Below are 15,021 nucleotides of genomic sequence, written 5' to 3'. Positions count from 1 at the left end.
TCTGTATTGCACAAAATAGCCCGGAACGGCGATATTCCCTTGTCGCATCAGATGAGAAGAGAATGGTGTAAGCAGGAAGCGCATTCCAGGACCCATTTCAAGCGGGAAGGCAAAATTATGCAAAACAGCTCAGACTGGCAATTTCCAAGTAAGACAGTGTGCCAACGTTCCCCCGTCCTATTGCAGTCGAGGGGAGAGATGCAACCAGCCACAGTACAGCTCCAGGAATCACATTGCAGGGCCTGTTCTGGGTTTAAGTGCCACATTTTCAAAAAGGCCCACTGGTGACAGCAACCAATTCATTAGGCACACATGACTGGAAGGGAGTAACACATCAAGCCACTGACCTTCCACGGGGATCACAGTTCACATAGAAAAAACGGGTGGTGGCTGTATGGTTTCTGCCAGCCTTCCCAGGCCCATCACTTTGGCTTAGCTTGTACAAGAGAAGACTGAGAGGCCATGTGTTGTTGTTCTGTGTCTTCAAGCTGTTGTTGCTTGGTTCCATTTGTCTTGTGCAAGAGGTGGTTTTCATTGAACTGCCCTATCCAGAAGTCGATCTGGACTGATTCTTGCAATGTGGATTTTGTGCGTAGAACAGGTACAGGAATGTTGTTCCTGGGGGCGTTTGGGGGCTGATTGCCTCTGCCCCTCCTTGCTAGATGGGAAGATGGAATTTCATTGGGTTGTTGTTCTCAGAAGTCCCTGTTCTGAGCTGGTGGTATTTTTTTTTTTTTTGCAATATTGATTTCTCTCTCTCTCTCTCTCTCTCTCTCTCTCTCTCTCTCCTGAAATTGGTCCTGGAATCTTGTTCCTGAGGATGATTTAGGGCTTGCTGTATCTTGTCTAATCTAGATACACATGTGTCATGAATTTGGTTTGGTTATGCTACTCAGAAGTCACTGTTCCAGGCATTCTGGTGGTTTGGGGACACCCATTGGTGTGGCAACTGCGGCGGCTGCTATAGGTTTGCCCCCAGAACAGATCCAAGCTCTTGGGAACTGGTGGTCAAACTCTTATAGGTCTTAGATTTGCAGACTTCCTGCATTACACCGAGTTTTCCCCTTTTTCTTATTTCTGCCTACAGGTTCCCTGAAGCATATTTGGCTGTTGGTACACAGTATCATCTACTGGGCGGGATGGCATACGAGTCCCACTGGCTGAGGACAGCATCTTAGCCTGGAGGACGCAGTGCACCTGATGTGGTTGTGATGCAGAGGCATGTAATGGGAGCAGCTCATGCCTTTTCTCTGGCGTTGTTTGAGATATCATGGGCCACTTGATGTGCTGCTGTTCCATCTGGGTGAAAGTGACCTTGCTAGCCCCACAGTTTGGACTAAACACTCTCAATGCAGGAAGATCTATAGTTGGCCCATGATTGATGATGTGGTCTGACCTCCTTGAGAAACAGATATGGAGATGAACCTGTGACCCCAGGAGGGTGAATATTGCTTGTCAGAAAGTGATCTGGGTCGTGGGTCACTTGGTGGTTGGATCAAGCATCTGGACATTTCTCATCAGATGGCCCCTTAGTTCCGACCAGATGGGGTGCATCTTTCAGATAGGGGACAGGATGTCTGTCCTGGAGATGTTAGGGGAGCCAGGGTGGATCAGTTGCAACTGCAGTTCTGTGGTGGGAACTGAGCCTTGGAGCATCGGGATGGACCCAGGTGGCCGGAGGACAGCAGGTGGAGACCTGCATATCCTGGCTGGTGTGGAAACCAGGAGTGGAGCTTGGTGGGGTTGCAGGAGCTCAGTTTTGCCCCTGAGCAGCAGGGAGCCATTGCGTGGCATACACTTCTGTGGTCTCCCAGGGTCTGCTATCCTGGGTTATCTCTCAGAGGGATCTGGGAAGGCGATTGCTTACTTTGGGGCCTTCGGTCTCCCAATAAACTGGATCCAGTCCCAATGTTAGGCCAGATAAAATTGCTGCTTTGATCAATAAAGCTGTGGCCTTTTCCTTCCAGTCATGTGTGTGGTGTGTTCATTCCTAAGACTGGCCTGCTCAGCTGTCGGCCAACAAAGCTAAGCTAAATTTGGAGGTATGTTCTAAAATCACCCTGTTGTACATATTCGATAAGTAGCAATGTAACTGGACAACAAAATAATTAATTTCAAGTTTATTAACACCAGCAAGATTAATGATAGCTAGGAACTGGAAGATAAAGTATGTTTTTCAATTAAATGAATGGTATAAAGAGATTTATAATATAACTCTTAATGACACATTCACGTGTGATATATAATGAAGGGATTGATAAATAAGAATATTTTTACAAATATTTGGGCCTAATTTACTGATTTTATATTTATGAAAGGGGAAGAGATGTATACAGTCACAAGAATCAATACAATTTTGGAAAGGGGCTCCATAAAGGCAGGAAAAATCAGTTATATCTCTGAATGGTCCCAGTCAGGGGCCTGGAATGTTTTGTATAATTCTTTTTGTTGTTTTGCATGAACAGTTTCTTTTAGGTTTGTTTGCTTTTGTTTATGTTTTTATGAATAATTATGTTTTAAAAATCAAAGAGCAATTTATGTGTGGAGGCCACAGTGTCCAAGCCTGCCTTTCTGTGTGGCTCTCTGGTTTCCACTTTGCAGAGACCAGGCATGGTTCCCTCATCTTAGTTTCTGCTTTTGCTAAAATGTCCCCTGCTAATTTATAATACTGTTTCCCTTTGGAAATTTCCACCATCATGACCCTTCTGTCTGCTTTCAGAGTAGGAAATAAATGTCCTAGTCTCTTCACTGTAGATTCCAACCAGTATTTCATCTTGTTTTCCTAACACTTAATATTATACTTGTTACAGCTGCTTGAACCCCATTTCCCCATTTGCAATGACTGATGCTCTTTTTCAAAGCCTATTTTTCTGTGTTGGTCAGCCCTTACAACAATTGTGTGCCATCAAGTCTATTCTGATTTATGGCTGTTAGCATTTAAAACCACAGCAGAAGATTTTCTCCTTACGAAGGTTTGGACCAGAAGCTCCAGCGTAGTAAGGCACACAGCAAGACACCAGGAATAAGTGCAGAGAATATTTACTTATTGTACATATTTACACAGTGCTCACAGGAACATAAATATAGGCATTCAGCAAACAGACAGAACATAAGCATGACAGTCAAAATAGAATTGTGAAGGGCATATTAACCAGTCTCTTAATTTATACTACCTCCAACAAATCAAATTAGTGGTTCACCTCATGGTAGTGAATTCCACATGGCTGTGTCCTTATTGTCCTGTAGGCAGTGACTAAATAACTCCACCTGCACTAACCAATTGTTAATTACATTTCTTCTTCTTAAAGACCTAACAATGCAACCCTTTCCAGTTTTTTCCAGGTAGAGAATACACAGAAGTGGTTCCCGATTCCCTTCTATTGGGTGCACCCTAGAAATATGCAGCTTGCCGAAGGCCACACAGGCTGGCTCTGCTTTGCGGGAGGCACAGTGAGGAATTGAACCTCCAACCTCTGGCTTGAGCTAAGTCACTAAGCTATCCAGCCAGCTATTCCTAAATGTATTTCTTTTTGCCTATGGTAAACCTTACTTACAATTACATTTTAGTTTTGCTTACATTGTCTGTGAGGTTCTCCCCATAAGGAGCCAACCCTCCAGCCCTCTTGAATACCAGCTGTCAGTGAATCTCAGGAAATAAAGTGATAAAACTATACATTGTGTTCATAACTGGTTGATCTTATGGGAAATGTTTTCCAGATAAGCACAAAATCATTTTGCACCACAAGCAATAGGTGTGAACAGATATTTAATCTAATGTCTTCCTACCAACCAGTTTCCAGAAAGCCCCCTTTACATCTCTGTTTCTCAGGCTGTAGATCACAGGATTAAGCATAGGGGTCAAACCACCATAGGCCACAGATATGATCTTTGATTGGTCAGACACAGATTTCTCCTGTGGCCTCAAGTACATGATCATGATGGTCCCATAAAAGACGCTGACCACAGCCAGGTGAGAGCTGCAGGTAGAGAAAGCTTTCCTACGACCCTGTGCTGAGCGGATGCGATGGACAGCCAGGCCTATGCGTCCATATGTCAAAACTATGAAGCCAAAGGGTGGTAGCAGGACAAAAAGACTAGAAATGTGAAGGAATAGCTCACTGGTGTGGCTCTCGGAGCAGTCTAGTCTGAGGAAGGACTGCAGCTCACAGACGAAATGGTTGATGACGTGTTGGCCACAAAAGTCTGTAGGTTGAAGTAGGGCGTTGATCAGGGTTAACAGGAAAGCAAGGCTCACCGATGCCCCCACCAGACCAATGCAAACTGGCCAATTCATGATTTGTATATAGTGTAGTGGGTGGCATATAGCTACAAAGCGGTCATATGCCATGATGGCTAGAACAAAGCATTCTGTTGAGACAAGGAGAAGGCCAAGATACATCTGGGACAGGCATCTGGTGAAAGAAATCATGGGCATGTAGATGAAGCAGTTGGCCAAGGTCTCAGGAACTGTATTGTTGATGAGAGTGAGGTCTACGAAGGAGAGCACACAGAGAAAGAAATACATGGGGGTGTGAAGCCGGGAGTCCACAAGAATCAGGAGGACAATGACACCATTCCCAAGAACACAGACGAGGTACAGCACCAAGAGGAACCAAAAGAAGACCGCCCGAGCTTTGGGGTGTTCAGATAGTCCAATTAAGATGAACTGTGTCACCATGGTTTCATTAAAAGTGGCCATTAGTTGATTTTCTGAGCTTTGTCGTTCCCTGTAGGCAAAAATGAATGAAGTGTTGTTAAAGAAGCAAGTAAAAGGTAACTGAGATGGTTTATAATATTTTTAAAAATTGGGCCTCTTTCGTGTTTGCTCAGAAGAATGTTTTTAAGGTCAGAATCCAGCATAGAAGACATGCATGCTGAAGTTCATGGCTTGCTATCTACTTTCATACATTACAGCACCATGGGAATCAGGTTTTCAGGGGTGTATTATAACACCTAGAATATCAAAGATAAATAGCAGAAATTCAGGTGGAAACATGAGAGTTCAATATAAGATTTCATACATTTCCCATGGACATACATTCCCTATGGAGATCAGAATAAGGTATAAAATACCTTGTGTGTATTGGACAAAGATAGTATGATTTTGAATATCTTTAAAATTTAAACTCTAAGACAGTTTTTATTACTTTTAATAGGTTGACATCTTGCTGTTTAGCACAGTAAGTTGCTCTAGAGCAGACCCATTGAATCAGTGGAGATTTAGTGAGTCAATGCCTCTGTTAAGTTCCAGAGATTGAAATAGGCCTACTCTTGTTGCCATTTGTTATGCTCTGTAACAGGACTTCAGCTATAGTATCTTTTTTTTTTTTTTTTGGAAAAAAGATTGTTTCATATGATGATTTCCATAAGAAGCACAGAAGGTAAATGTATGGAATTGAAACAGATTCTGTAGACTACATATTTGGAATTAAGAGAGATCCCAGAGAGTGGTCTCTGACATTGTGACACATATGTTTGTTTAATACATTTACCCAGGCAAGCAGGACTGAACAAGGACTAAGTGCAGTCAGTAAGTTTGAAAAATATAGGAAATGTTCCATACTATTCTGAATAGAGGAAAAAATGTTGCCACTTTTATACCAGAAACTGGCAGCATTATACTTGTATCATTCAACTCTTTTATCCATATATGGTCCAATTGTTGAAATGGATATTCGTGCCAGCTGTCTGAAATGAGGACCAACAGTAGAGGTTGGGAAGGTTTTGTCTTCTAGATATTTGGGATTTTAGTTCTCAGGCACCCCAGCCAGCATGACCAGAAGTAGGGGATTATGGGAGTCATAGTATGTCTCCTTGGACTATCGACTTTTCTCTAGGAATGTGTTTCCATGAGTTGTGTGCCTCAGTTCCCTCCCTTTGGGGTCTTACTTTGTAATTTGAAATTGTTGGCCCTATTCCATCATTGCTCAGCCTGGAGTTGTCAGTGGGGTGGCTAGTTCTGCCCAGTTCCCTAATCACTTTTTCCTCACAAGGAGGAACAAGAAGGAAGGTTCCTTCCTGTGTATAGCATTACCTCCAAGCATAAAACCAACAAGATCTCATTCCTGGCAAATACAATGAGGGAACTATCACTAGTCTTTCCTCTCTCTACATCTTGCAAAGTTGGATTACAGATCAACTGAACAGGGCTTGTGTTTCTCAGCATGTTGTCCTCTGAAACACACTGTCATCTCTTAGTTAAAACTGAAGAAAATTATATACAGCCAAAAACCTAAGTGACTAGGAAGAGTAAGAGTTTCTCACCATTCAAAGAACTTTTCACCTGACATGTTTCTGACCAGGTTGGAAAGCAGAGGGGCTTGGTGGAGAGAAAGATGTTATCCCAAGTTGGTCAATTAAGACTAATTTAATCACAACATGATGTAAGGACAAAAAGAATGCCAGAGCAAAGAATCATAACCGAGGCTTTGTCGTTGGACTAATTAATTACCCCCTCTAAAAAATTTCAAGGCACATGGTTTGAGATTTAATATTTAAACGCTTCTTATCTCTGAGGACAATCAAACCTATCAGGGAACACAGGGAGCCAAGTGTGCTGCTCTGTATCCTTGAACTCCTCTGATGCCTTCTGATGCCATTGATTAGTTAGTTGGTCTCATTGCTAGCACTCAAGCATGAGTCAGTTCCCAGTCTAAGGAAGATTTGTATATGAAATATTGGGAGATTACTCTCCCCAATATTTTGCCCTGTTCAGCAAAACATGTTTGACAAGCCTGGCATATATTTGCTTCTTTGCAATTGTTATTTGTTTGTTTGTTTCATGCATTTTTATACCGCCCCTGCAGTGAAAATCTGGGTGGCTGTATGCACAAAACATAAAGAACTAAGAACAAACCCAATTCCCCCACCCCCAGTGTTAGTTTTCCCAATGATGACTTGGCAGAGGATCAAGATTTTTTAAATGAAGTGTACAATTCAGTCTAAACTAAGGACATCCACCACTCTACAATGACATGTGGGTAGGTCACAAGAAAATCTGTGCGATACGCAAGTCATACCTTTCTTCAAGACGATAAGAGTTCAGTTGGATCTGCCAATTGACATCAATGAATCTTTCTTTGGAAGGTATTCACACAGTGTCCTTTTGGAGTTTGGTGAGGCCGGTGAAGCTTACACCTGCAGGTTCCACCATACTATAAGGGCAAGGAACTGAAAGAAGGGAAAGCTCAAGAAGGCTCAGTTCAGAAGAAAGAAAACTGTAGGCAAAAAGAAGGGAAGTGTCCTAGTGTTTTCTTTCTTCCCCAAAAGCACTTTGGGAGAGAGGTTCATGCAGAAAGGAGTTTCTGCAAACTCCTTTGCAGAAGCCTGAACAAACAGGCTCATTCTTTGGGAGAGAAGATAATGCTTCTGCTCACATGCATTCCCCAATGGTTAACAAGTCAAGCCGCTCCTCTTGGTCCTTCTGGGTTAATAATGGGCAGGGCCCAAAGGGGATTCCAAGGACTGGCCTTAATTGAGTTCCAAGGGAAATCAGTTTGTATCAGCATGTCAGGATAATGATCTATTGTTAATTCTGGATCATCATCTGCCATTCTCTCCCCCTGGTTCCAAGAGCAATGCTAGATGAAGTACTATTGTTCTGATGGAGAGGTCTGGGGAAAAAACCATGACTTCTATGAGGTCAGCAGCAAGCAAGTTTCTCATTCTGCTCTCCTGAACTATTTGTCCACTTCTTAGCTACTTCTTTTTACACAGTTTGGTCCAAAGGGTCTCCATGAAGAGCTTCTGACCAGGACTGTAACATACAGAGAAAGATGGCTTTTCTGCAGGGAGGATGTGACACTGCTCTCCATAGATGGGAAAGCCAACAGGAGCATTATTTCGTGTAATGCCACATTTCCCTTCCATGTACTGTATGCATCTCCACATCATGTGGAGGTTGACAAATATTCTTTTGTATTTGGAGACAATGAACATATCAATGGAGGAAAGACACACAACCTTATAAAGAGACAAAATGCAATGAAACAGGAAGCTTGTTGCCATCCTCTGAACTTGTTCCAGTTTGTTGCCATCTTTCTTAAAGTGTTGTATCCAGAATTGGACACAGTACTGAAAATGAGGCCCAACCAATGCCGAATTGAGGAGGATGAGTACTTGACAGAATTTGGAGACTGTACTTCAGCTAATGCAGTCTAAAATACTGCATTATTTTCTTCTTCTTTTTTCAGCCACATCACACTGTTGGCTCATATTCAGCTTGTGATTGGCAACTGTTCCAAAATCCTTCTTGTGCATAGTGTTTCTGAGCCAAGTATTCCCCATCTTGTAACTGTGCATTTGTTTTCCCCCCCACAGGTGTAGATCTTCACACCTATCCCTGCTAAATTTCATTCTGTTGCTTTCAACCCAGTGCTCAAGCCTAAAGATCTTTTTGACTTTTGTTCCTGTCTTCCAAGGTATTAGCTATTCCACCCAATTGTGTGTCATCCACAAATTTGATAAGTATTCCTTGAACTCCTTCTTCCAAGTCATTAGTAAAAATATCGAAGCACGCCAGGCCCAGGATTGAGCCTTATGGTACCCCACCTGTTATTCCTTCCAATGTGAGAAGGAGCATTGATAAGTACCATTCTGTAACCAACTGTGTACCCATCTGACACTTGCACTATCCAGCCTACATGTAGTTAGCTTGCTAATCAGAATATCATGGGGTGCTTTGTCAAAGGCTTTGCTGAATTCAAGACATATTATGTTTACAGTATTCCCACCATCTAGCAGGGAAGCTATACATTTTTTAAGAAAAATGAAATATGATTAGGCTAGCAGGATTTGTTCTTGACAAAACTTGTTGGCTTCTAGTTATCACTGCATTGTTTTCAATGTGTTTGCAGAATGACTGGTTTATAATCTACTCCAGAATTTTTCATGAGATCGGTGTTAGGCTGACCAGTCTGTAGTTCACTGATTCTTGCTTTCTGCCCTTTTTGAAAATAGGGACATTAGCTCTCTTCCAGTCCTCCAATATTTCATCCATCCTCCATGATTTCAAGAAAATAATAGTATTGGTTAGAGATGGGGATGAACCAGCAAAATGTTGGTTCATGGATCATCAAGGTTGATAACCCATAAACTACGAATTTGCCCCCCAGTGACCCGATGAACAGCAAATTGATTTGTTGGTTCGTTGGGTCTTTTTACACTGGGTCCCCCACCCCCTTCCCATTGCTGTGTCGCTTCCCAATCCCTACCTTATCCTGCTGCCTACTCCTGCTCTGCTGCTGCTACCTCCACAACAGTTTCCATTTCAGCAGCCTAGCTTCCGTTTCATTGTAAACAAAGGGGGAGGGGATTTCCTTCAGTCAGGCTTCCACACTCTTCCTATGCCCACATGGGATCTGTGCGGGCAGAGGCAGATGGTAGAAGCCAGACTGAAAGGAATCGCGCCCCCTCGCTGTTTGAAATGACAGCAGGGGGTGACCCTCTTCAGTTAGGCTTCCTCTCTCTGCCTATGCCCACGTGGATCAGCAGGTACACATGGGTGCATGCAGAGAGATGAATGGACAAAGCTAAAGGGTGTATTTTCTTCTCTTTGTATTTTTGGGGGTCTCCAGATCTCATGAATAGGGTGCGGGTCACATACTTGGTCTTGTCTGGTGATATGCAGGAGAACGACCATAAGAAACATGATTTGTAGACATCAAACTCAAAGAAAATACCTCAGAAATAATCTCAATCCTCCTCCAGTGCCACATCTGAAAAACTGTCACTCCTTTTTGCCTACGGGACAGACAAGGCTCAGAATATCAACTAACGGCAACTTTTAATCAAACCATGGTGACAGAGTTCATCTTAATTAGACTATCTGAACACCCCAGAGCTCAGATTACGTTCTTTTAGTTTCTCACGTTGGTGTACCTTGTCAGTGTTCTTGGCAATGGTATCATTGTCCTCTTGGTTCTTATAGACCCTCAGCTTCACACCCCCATGTATTTCTTTCTCTCTGTGCTCTCCTTCATAGACCTCACCCTCATCAACAATACAGCTCCTGAGGTCATGGCCAACTGCTTTATCTACATGCCCACAATTTCCTTCATCAGATGCCTGTCACAGATATATCTTGGAGCCCTCTTTGTTGCTGTGGAATGTTTTGTTCTGGCTATCATGGCATATGACTGCTTTGCAGCTATATGCCGTCCACTACAGTACACTATTTGCAGATCATGAACTTGGCGGTTTGCATTGGACTGGTGGGGGCATCAGTGAGCCTTGCTTTCCTGTTAACCCTGATCAAAGTCTTGCTGCAGCCTACAGACTTCTGTGGCCGACACATTATCAACCATTTTGCCTGTGAGCTGCCGTCTTTTCTCAAACTGGCTTGTTCTGACACACGGACCAGTGAACTCTTCATGCATATTTCTGGGCTTTTTGTCCTGCTGCTACCCTTTGGCTTCATAGTTTTGACATATGGGCGTATAGGTCTGGCTGTCCATCACATCCGCTCAGCACAGGCTAGTAGGAAAGCTTTCTCTACCTGTAGCTCTCACCTGGCTGTGAGATCATGTACTTGAGGCCACAAGGGAAATCTGTCTCTGACCAAGATCATATCTGTGGCCTATGGCGCTCTGACCCCCATGCTTAATCCTCTGATCTACAGCCTGAGAAACAGGAATGTAAAGGGGACTTTCTGGAAGATAGTCGGAAGGAAGACGTTAGATTAAATAACTTTTGTACAAGTTTCTCAAGTAGAATTATAGTCTCTGAAATGTGTTATTGCTTGCTTACTTCAAGCAATGTAATATTTTGTATCACAGATAATAGCCTTGGGTAGAGAGTATCAACTATTTCATAAAAGGAAATCAGAAGGTGGATGGCTATGGCAATAATGAGAACAAAAACAAAGATAAGTAAAAAAAGCAGAGCAAGACAGTAATTTTTTTTTCAAATCCTCTCTGAAACAGAAACAGAGAACAAAAGAGGAAAGTAAAGTAATTTCATGCTCAAATCCTGGCTTCAAAGCAGAGAGTTGGAATGGGTTAAAATGTTCCAAGAAAAAGAGTATTTTTGAAATAATAGAAGACATTGTAACAAAATTGTATAGATTTTTTTAATATACAAAAGTGGAAACTGGGACACATGAACTCTGGAATCATGTCTGCAATGTACTATGTAGGAGGTTCACACAGAAACACAGAGGTCAACATCCTGTTGCTTAACACAGTAAATTGCACTAAGTAGGCCCATTGATTCAGTGGGAAATATAAAATTTATAAAATACTAATAGAAGTAGAGGGTCAGCAAGACAATTTAAAAATGCTATGGGACACAGATTTGGGAGAGGAAGTAAATAGTGAGAAGTGGGATAATTTATGGAATAAAAGAATTTTAAAATGTATAGTATATCTGTATGAATTAAAGGAAATGATTATAAATTAGTCTGGAGATGGTACAATACCAGTGAAATTGAATTATATGGATAAAAATGCTCCAAGATACATTGGAGATGTGAGTAAGAAGTAGGAACCTACTTCCACATGTGGGAATGTGAATTTATATTTAAGTTTTAGAAGTTGGTTTTTAAAGAAATAAGTAGAATATTAAATTTAAATTTAAGAATAGGTCCGATATCAATAAGGATTGGCTATATTTTAGTGAGAAATCACACCAGCCACTACATTCAAATAAATCTGAATAATGCAGAGCAATATTGGACAAGAGATTTCATACACTCCCGGTGGACATGGGTAGAAGCTATACTACATAGATTGTATTGGGGGCAGTTTACAATGTCTTAAATACTGACTTGAAACTGTTTGAATATTACTTTTATTCTTGAAAGTCACGTTTCAATGAACAGAAAGAGATTGTTGCTTGCAGTAACAGCAGTAAAAATCACTTGTGCTTAGTATTAGAAACTGAGATATTTTGAATTTAAGAGGCTACTACATGAAGGTGTGGGGTCTTGATATACTGCACTGATTAACCAAGTCAGCTGGGGTTATACAATATAAACATTAGTTTGAAGAACACTGGAGATGCTTCGAACCATTTGTGATTGCAATGTTCATCACTGGTACCCAAGAACTGGCATCCTTCTATTGTTCATGTATTGTATCCGTCTGTTTCCTTGCTTTTCAACTGCCTAGCTGTGCTCTGTCACGGAAATGCATGGAACAACTTGGAGTTGCTCCAATCATAATGACCAAAGGTAAGGGGATTATGAGAGTTTTAACCCAAACCATCTATGGAGTGGTATTTTCTTCCTGTATTATGTCAACCACTCATCTCACATAACTTAAGCTTTCCAAAACAGTTATTGTAGTTCCAGCTGTTTGTATTTTTTTCCTCCCCTTTGGTCTTATTATTCTGTTATTTTAAACAATTGTTCCCAACATTTGAATATCTGAGGTAAGTTGTTGTTTCCCATCTAAAATTAAAGAAACTACTTTTGCAACCAAAAAAGTAAACTAGGAGAGAGGGCAAGAATTTCTCACAGTAGAAGGAGCTTCTTACTCAGTGCATTTGAAGGCTTCAGAAAGAGACAAATTGAGAGAAGCTACTCAAGGGAGCTGTCACAGGAATGACTGGCAGCAGCTGCAGCTGACACCTGGATCGGGCTGTTAGGATTTTGCACCATTTCTGCAGAAGAAAAGATGAAAGAAGCAGTAGGAAAACAGGAGAGGATTGTGAATGGAGGGCAGTGTCATGTAAAGCCCTGGTAATATTCAGAAAATGAGGACAGGGAAAACAATAAAAGCCTAATTTTAAACCATTCTGAATTATTGAGGTTGAGACTATACTGACAGACTGAATCAGGGCAATTCCTGCAGTTGAATTCACAGCCTATCTTCCATTTTAGTTTGTGATCATGCAGGGGGTGTAAATTGTTTCTGATTCAGTGTCCACACATGGATAGGATGCAATGTGCATCTCAGCCCACCTACACCTTTCCTTCCTTCCTTCCTTCCTTCCTTCCTTCCTTCCTTCCTTCCTTCCTTCCTTCCTTCCTTCCTTCCTTCCTTCCTTCCACTCCTTTTATGATTTGCTGTCAAACCGCTTTATTTTTAAAGGATGCACAGCATTAGGGAAAAGGGGGCAGCATCCAAGAATTCTTCAGAACATACACAGAAATACATAAAGATAAGGGACACTCTGGGGACAGACAGCAGGAGGGAGTGTTCCTGCCATCCCTAAACATCATGGCCCGATTTAATCACCACAACTCCACTCACAGACACCCCTGGCTCCTTTCGGAGAAAGAGACAACTGATCACATGGGGAAAAGTCTGTTCAAATCATTTCAGTTTGAAAAGCAGAAAAAGCTCCCAGAGACAGAGAGAGGGAAAAAAATCCACATTGGAAGCGAAAAGGGCCAGACTGATTTGAAATGGCCTTTGTGTCATATGATCAGTTTTTTTAAAAAACTGAATTTATCTATTTGGTAAGCAGAAAAAAATCCAACAGCATTTGGCTGTGTAGTTAGAGGCTCAGTCATATAATTTGATTAGAACACAATAATCCAGGCCAAGAAAATGTTCATTTCAGGGAGGGTAGGGAATGTCAGAAGATCAAGGAATCCTGAAATGAAACAGCATGTAGCTTTCTTAATGGAATCACAGAACTCCTCATCTTCATTTGCCTCTTGCCTCTTATAGGCCACTGGCTGAAGGAACACTGTCTGGGAATTATTACTTTTGATTGTTCTTATCTCTTTGTAGGGCTGGACCTATTGCAAGGCAGAGTGAAGTCAGTGCCTTGGGCAGCAAGGGGTAAAAGATGGCGCGTAGCACCAGGACATTGGAAAACAGAGTTATATTTACCTTGTAGGCTGCTCTGTTTCTGCTCAATTGGCCTGTGGTTTTTAGACACAAGGAAGTCTCACTACTAACATCCAAGTAAGACTCAGCTCCTATAATATAATACAACAGTTACATTAAGACTACAATTTACAGCCATTCAATTGGAAGCAAGTTCCATTGAATTCAGTTTTCCTTCCAAGTCATTATGCCTAGTGTTGCAGTGCAGGACATGATCTGCTTCCATTATGTACATGTTGTTTCTTACCTAATGCTAGTTTTCCAAAGACTTGAGAGAAGAGTGAAATCTTTTGTAAAATGTACAATTCAGTCTCAAGTTAAGTTGAGCACACTTCTGCTGAACAAAGAGAATAACCTATGAGAAAACACCTTGAGCTAACAGTGTAATTCTCTTTTCAGAATCCTTCCCTTGAAGGGTATACATTCACACACTCTCCTCCCGAGATGAAAGTCATGCTGGCTCTTTCCACATCTTAAGTTTATGATATGAAAGAAAAATTACCCCTCCTCCCATGTGTATTTCAGAAAGAACATAATCACAAATGGAGAAAGGATGGGGTGATGCTGGCGTCCATTTTCAAAGTTCAGGAAAGCGTTGTGGAAAAAGGAATTTACACAGTTCCTGTTCATTCTGTTCTGCCATGCTCCTTCTTTGAGCGAGAAGATTACATTTGTGCTTGAAACCCTTCCCTAGTGGTTCACAAGCCAAATTACTCCTGTTGGCCCTTCAGGATTATGGCTGATACGGCTCAGAGGTGGTTCCAAAGACTGGCCTTTAGTTAAATGCCAAGGGAGATCATGCTCTGCAACTGCTTATAGTACTGTGTGAAATTTCCTGATATTGTTCCCAAAGCCCCAATGACTATGGGGACCACTGAAATAGGTTTCTTCCAGAGGTGGGATGTTTCAGTTGCCAGGTCTTTGTACAGTACTTTGTTAGTTTTTCCAGTTCTTTATTTTCAACTCTGGCACCCTCTGGAATTGCAATGTCAATGATCTAGACATTTCTTCATTCTGTTAGTATGATGTCTGATGTTATGTTCGTGTTTATCTGTTTGGATCCAGAAATCACACTAGATCTTGACTTCCTCATTTTCTGATATCTTCTTTACCTGATGTACCCATGGGTTTTTGGAGGCTGGCAAGTTATATTTTTTGCATAATGACCAGTGCACTAACTTTGCCACTTTATCATGTCTAACTTTGTAATCTGTTTGTGCAATCTTTGGACATTCACAGATGA

General features: G+C 41.6%; 1 protein-coding gene across 1 annotated transcript; it reads right to left on the bottom strand.

The window, feature by feature from the left end:
* Positions 1 to 824: 824 nt before the first annotated feature.
* On the bottom strand, positions 825 to 12,447 carry LOC110070809 (olfactory receptor 13H1-like). Its single transcript, XM_078386447.1, has one exon. It carries the CDS (start codon positions 4,697 to 4,699, stop codon positions 3,767 to 3,769), a length of 933 nt encoding a protein of 310 aa, XP_078242573.1. The 5' UTR covers positions 4,700 to 12,447; the 3' UTR covers positions 825 to 3,766.
* Between the last annotated feature and the right edge of the window lie 2,574 nt (positions 12,448 to 15,021).

This window comes from Pogona vitticeps, chromosome 2 (genome assembly GCF_051106095.1).
Source record: "Pogona vitticeps strain Pit_001003342236 chromosome 2, PviZW2.1, whole genome shotgun sequence".
Classification (NCBI taxonomy): Eukaryota; Metazoa; Chordata; class Lepidosauria; order Squamata; family Agamidae; genus Pogona; species Pogona vitticeps.
This window is presented reverse-complemented; position numbering and strand designations above follow the sequence as displayed.

Coding starts and splice junctions, on each gene's coding strand:
- LOC110070809 (XM_078386447.1), bottom strand. CDS start 4,699: ATGGCCACTTTTAATGAAACCATGGTGACACAGTTCATCTTAATTGGA.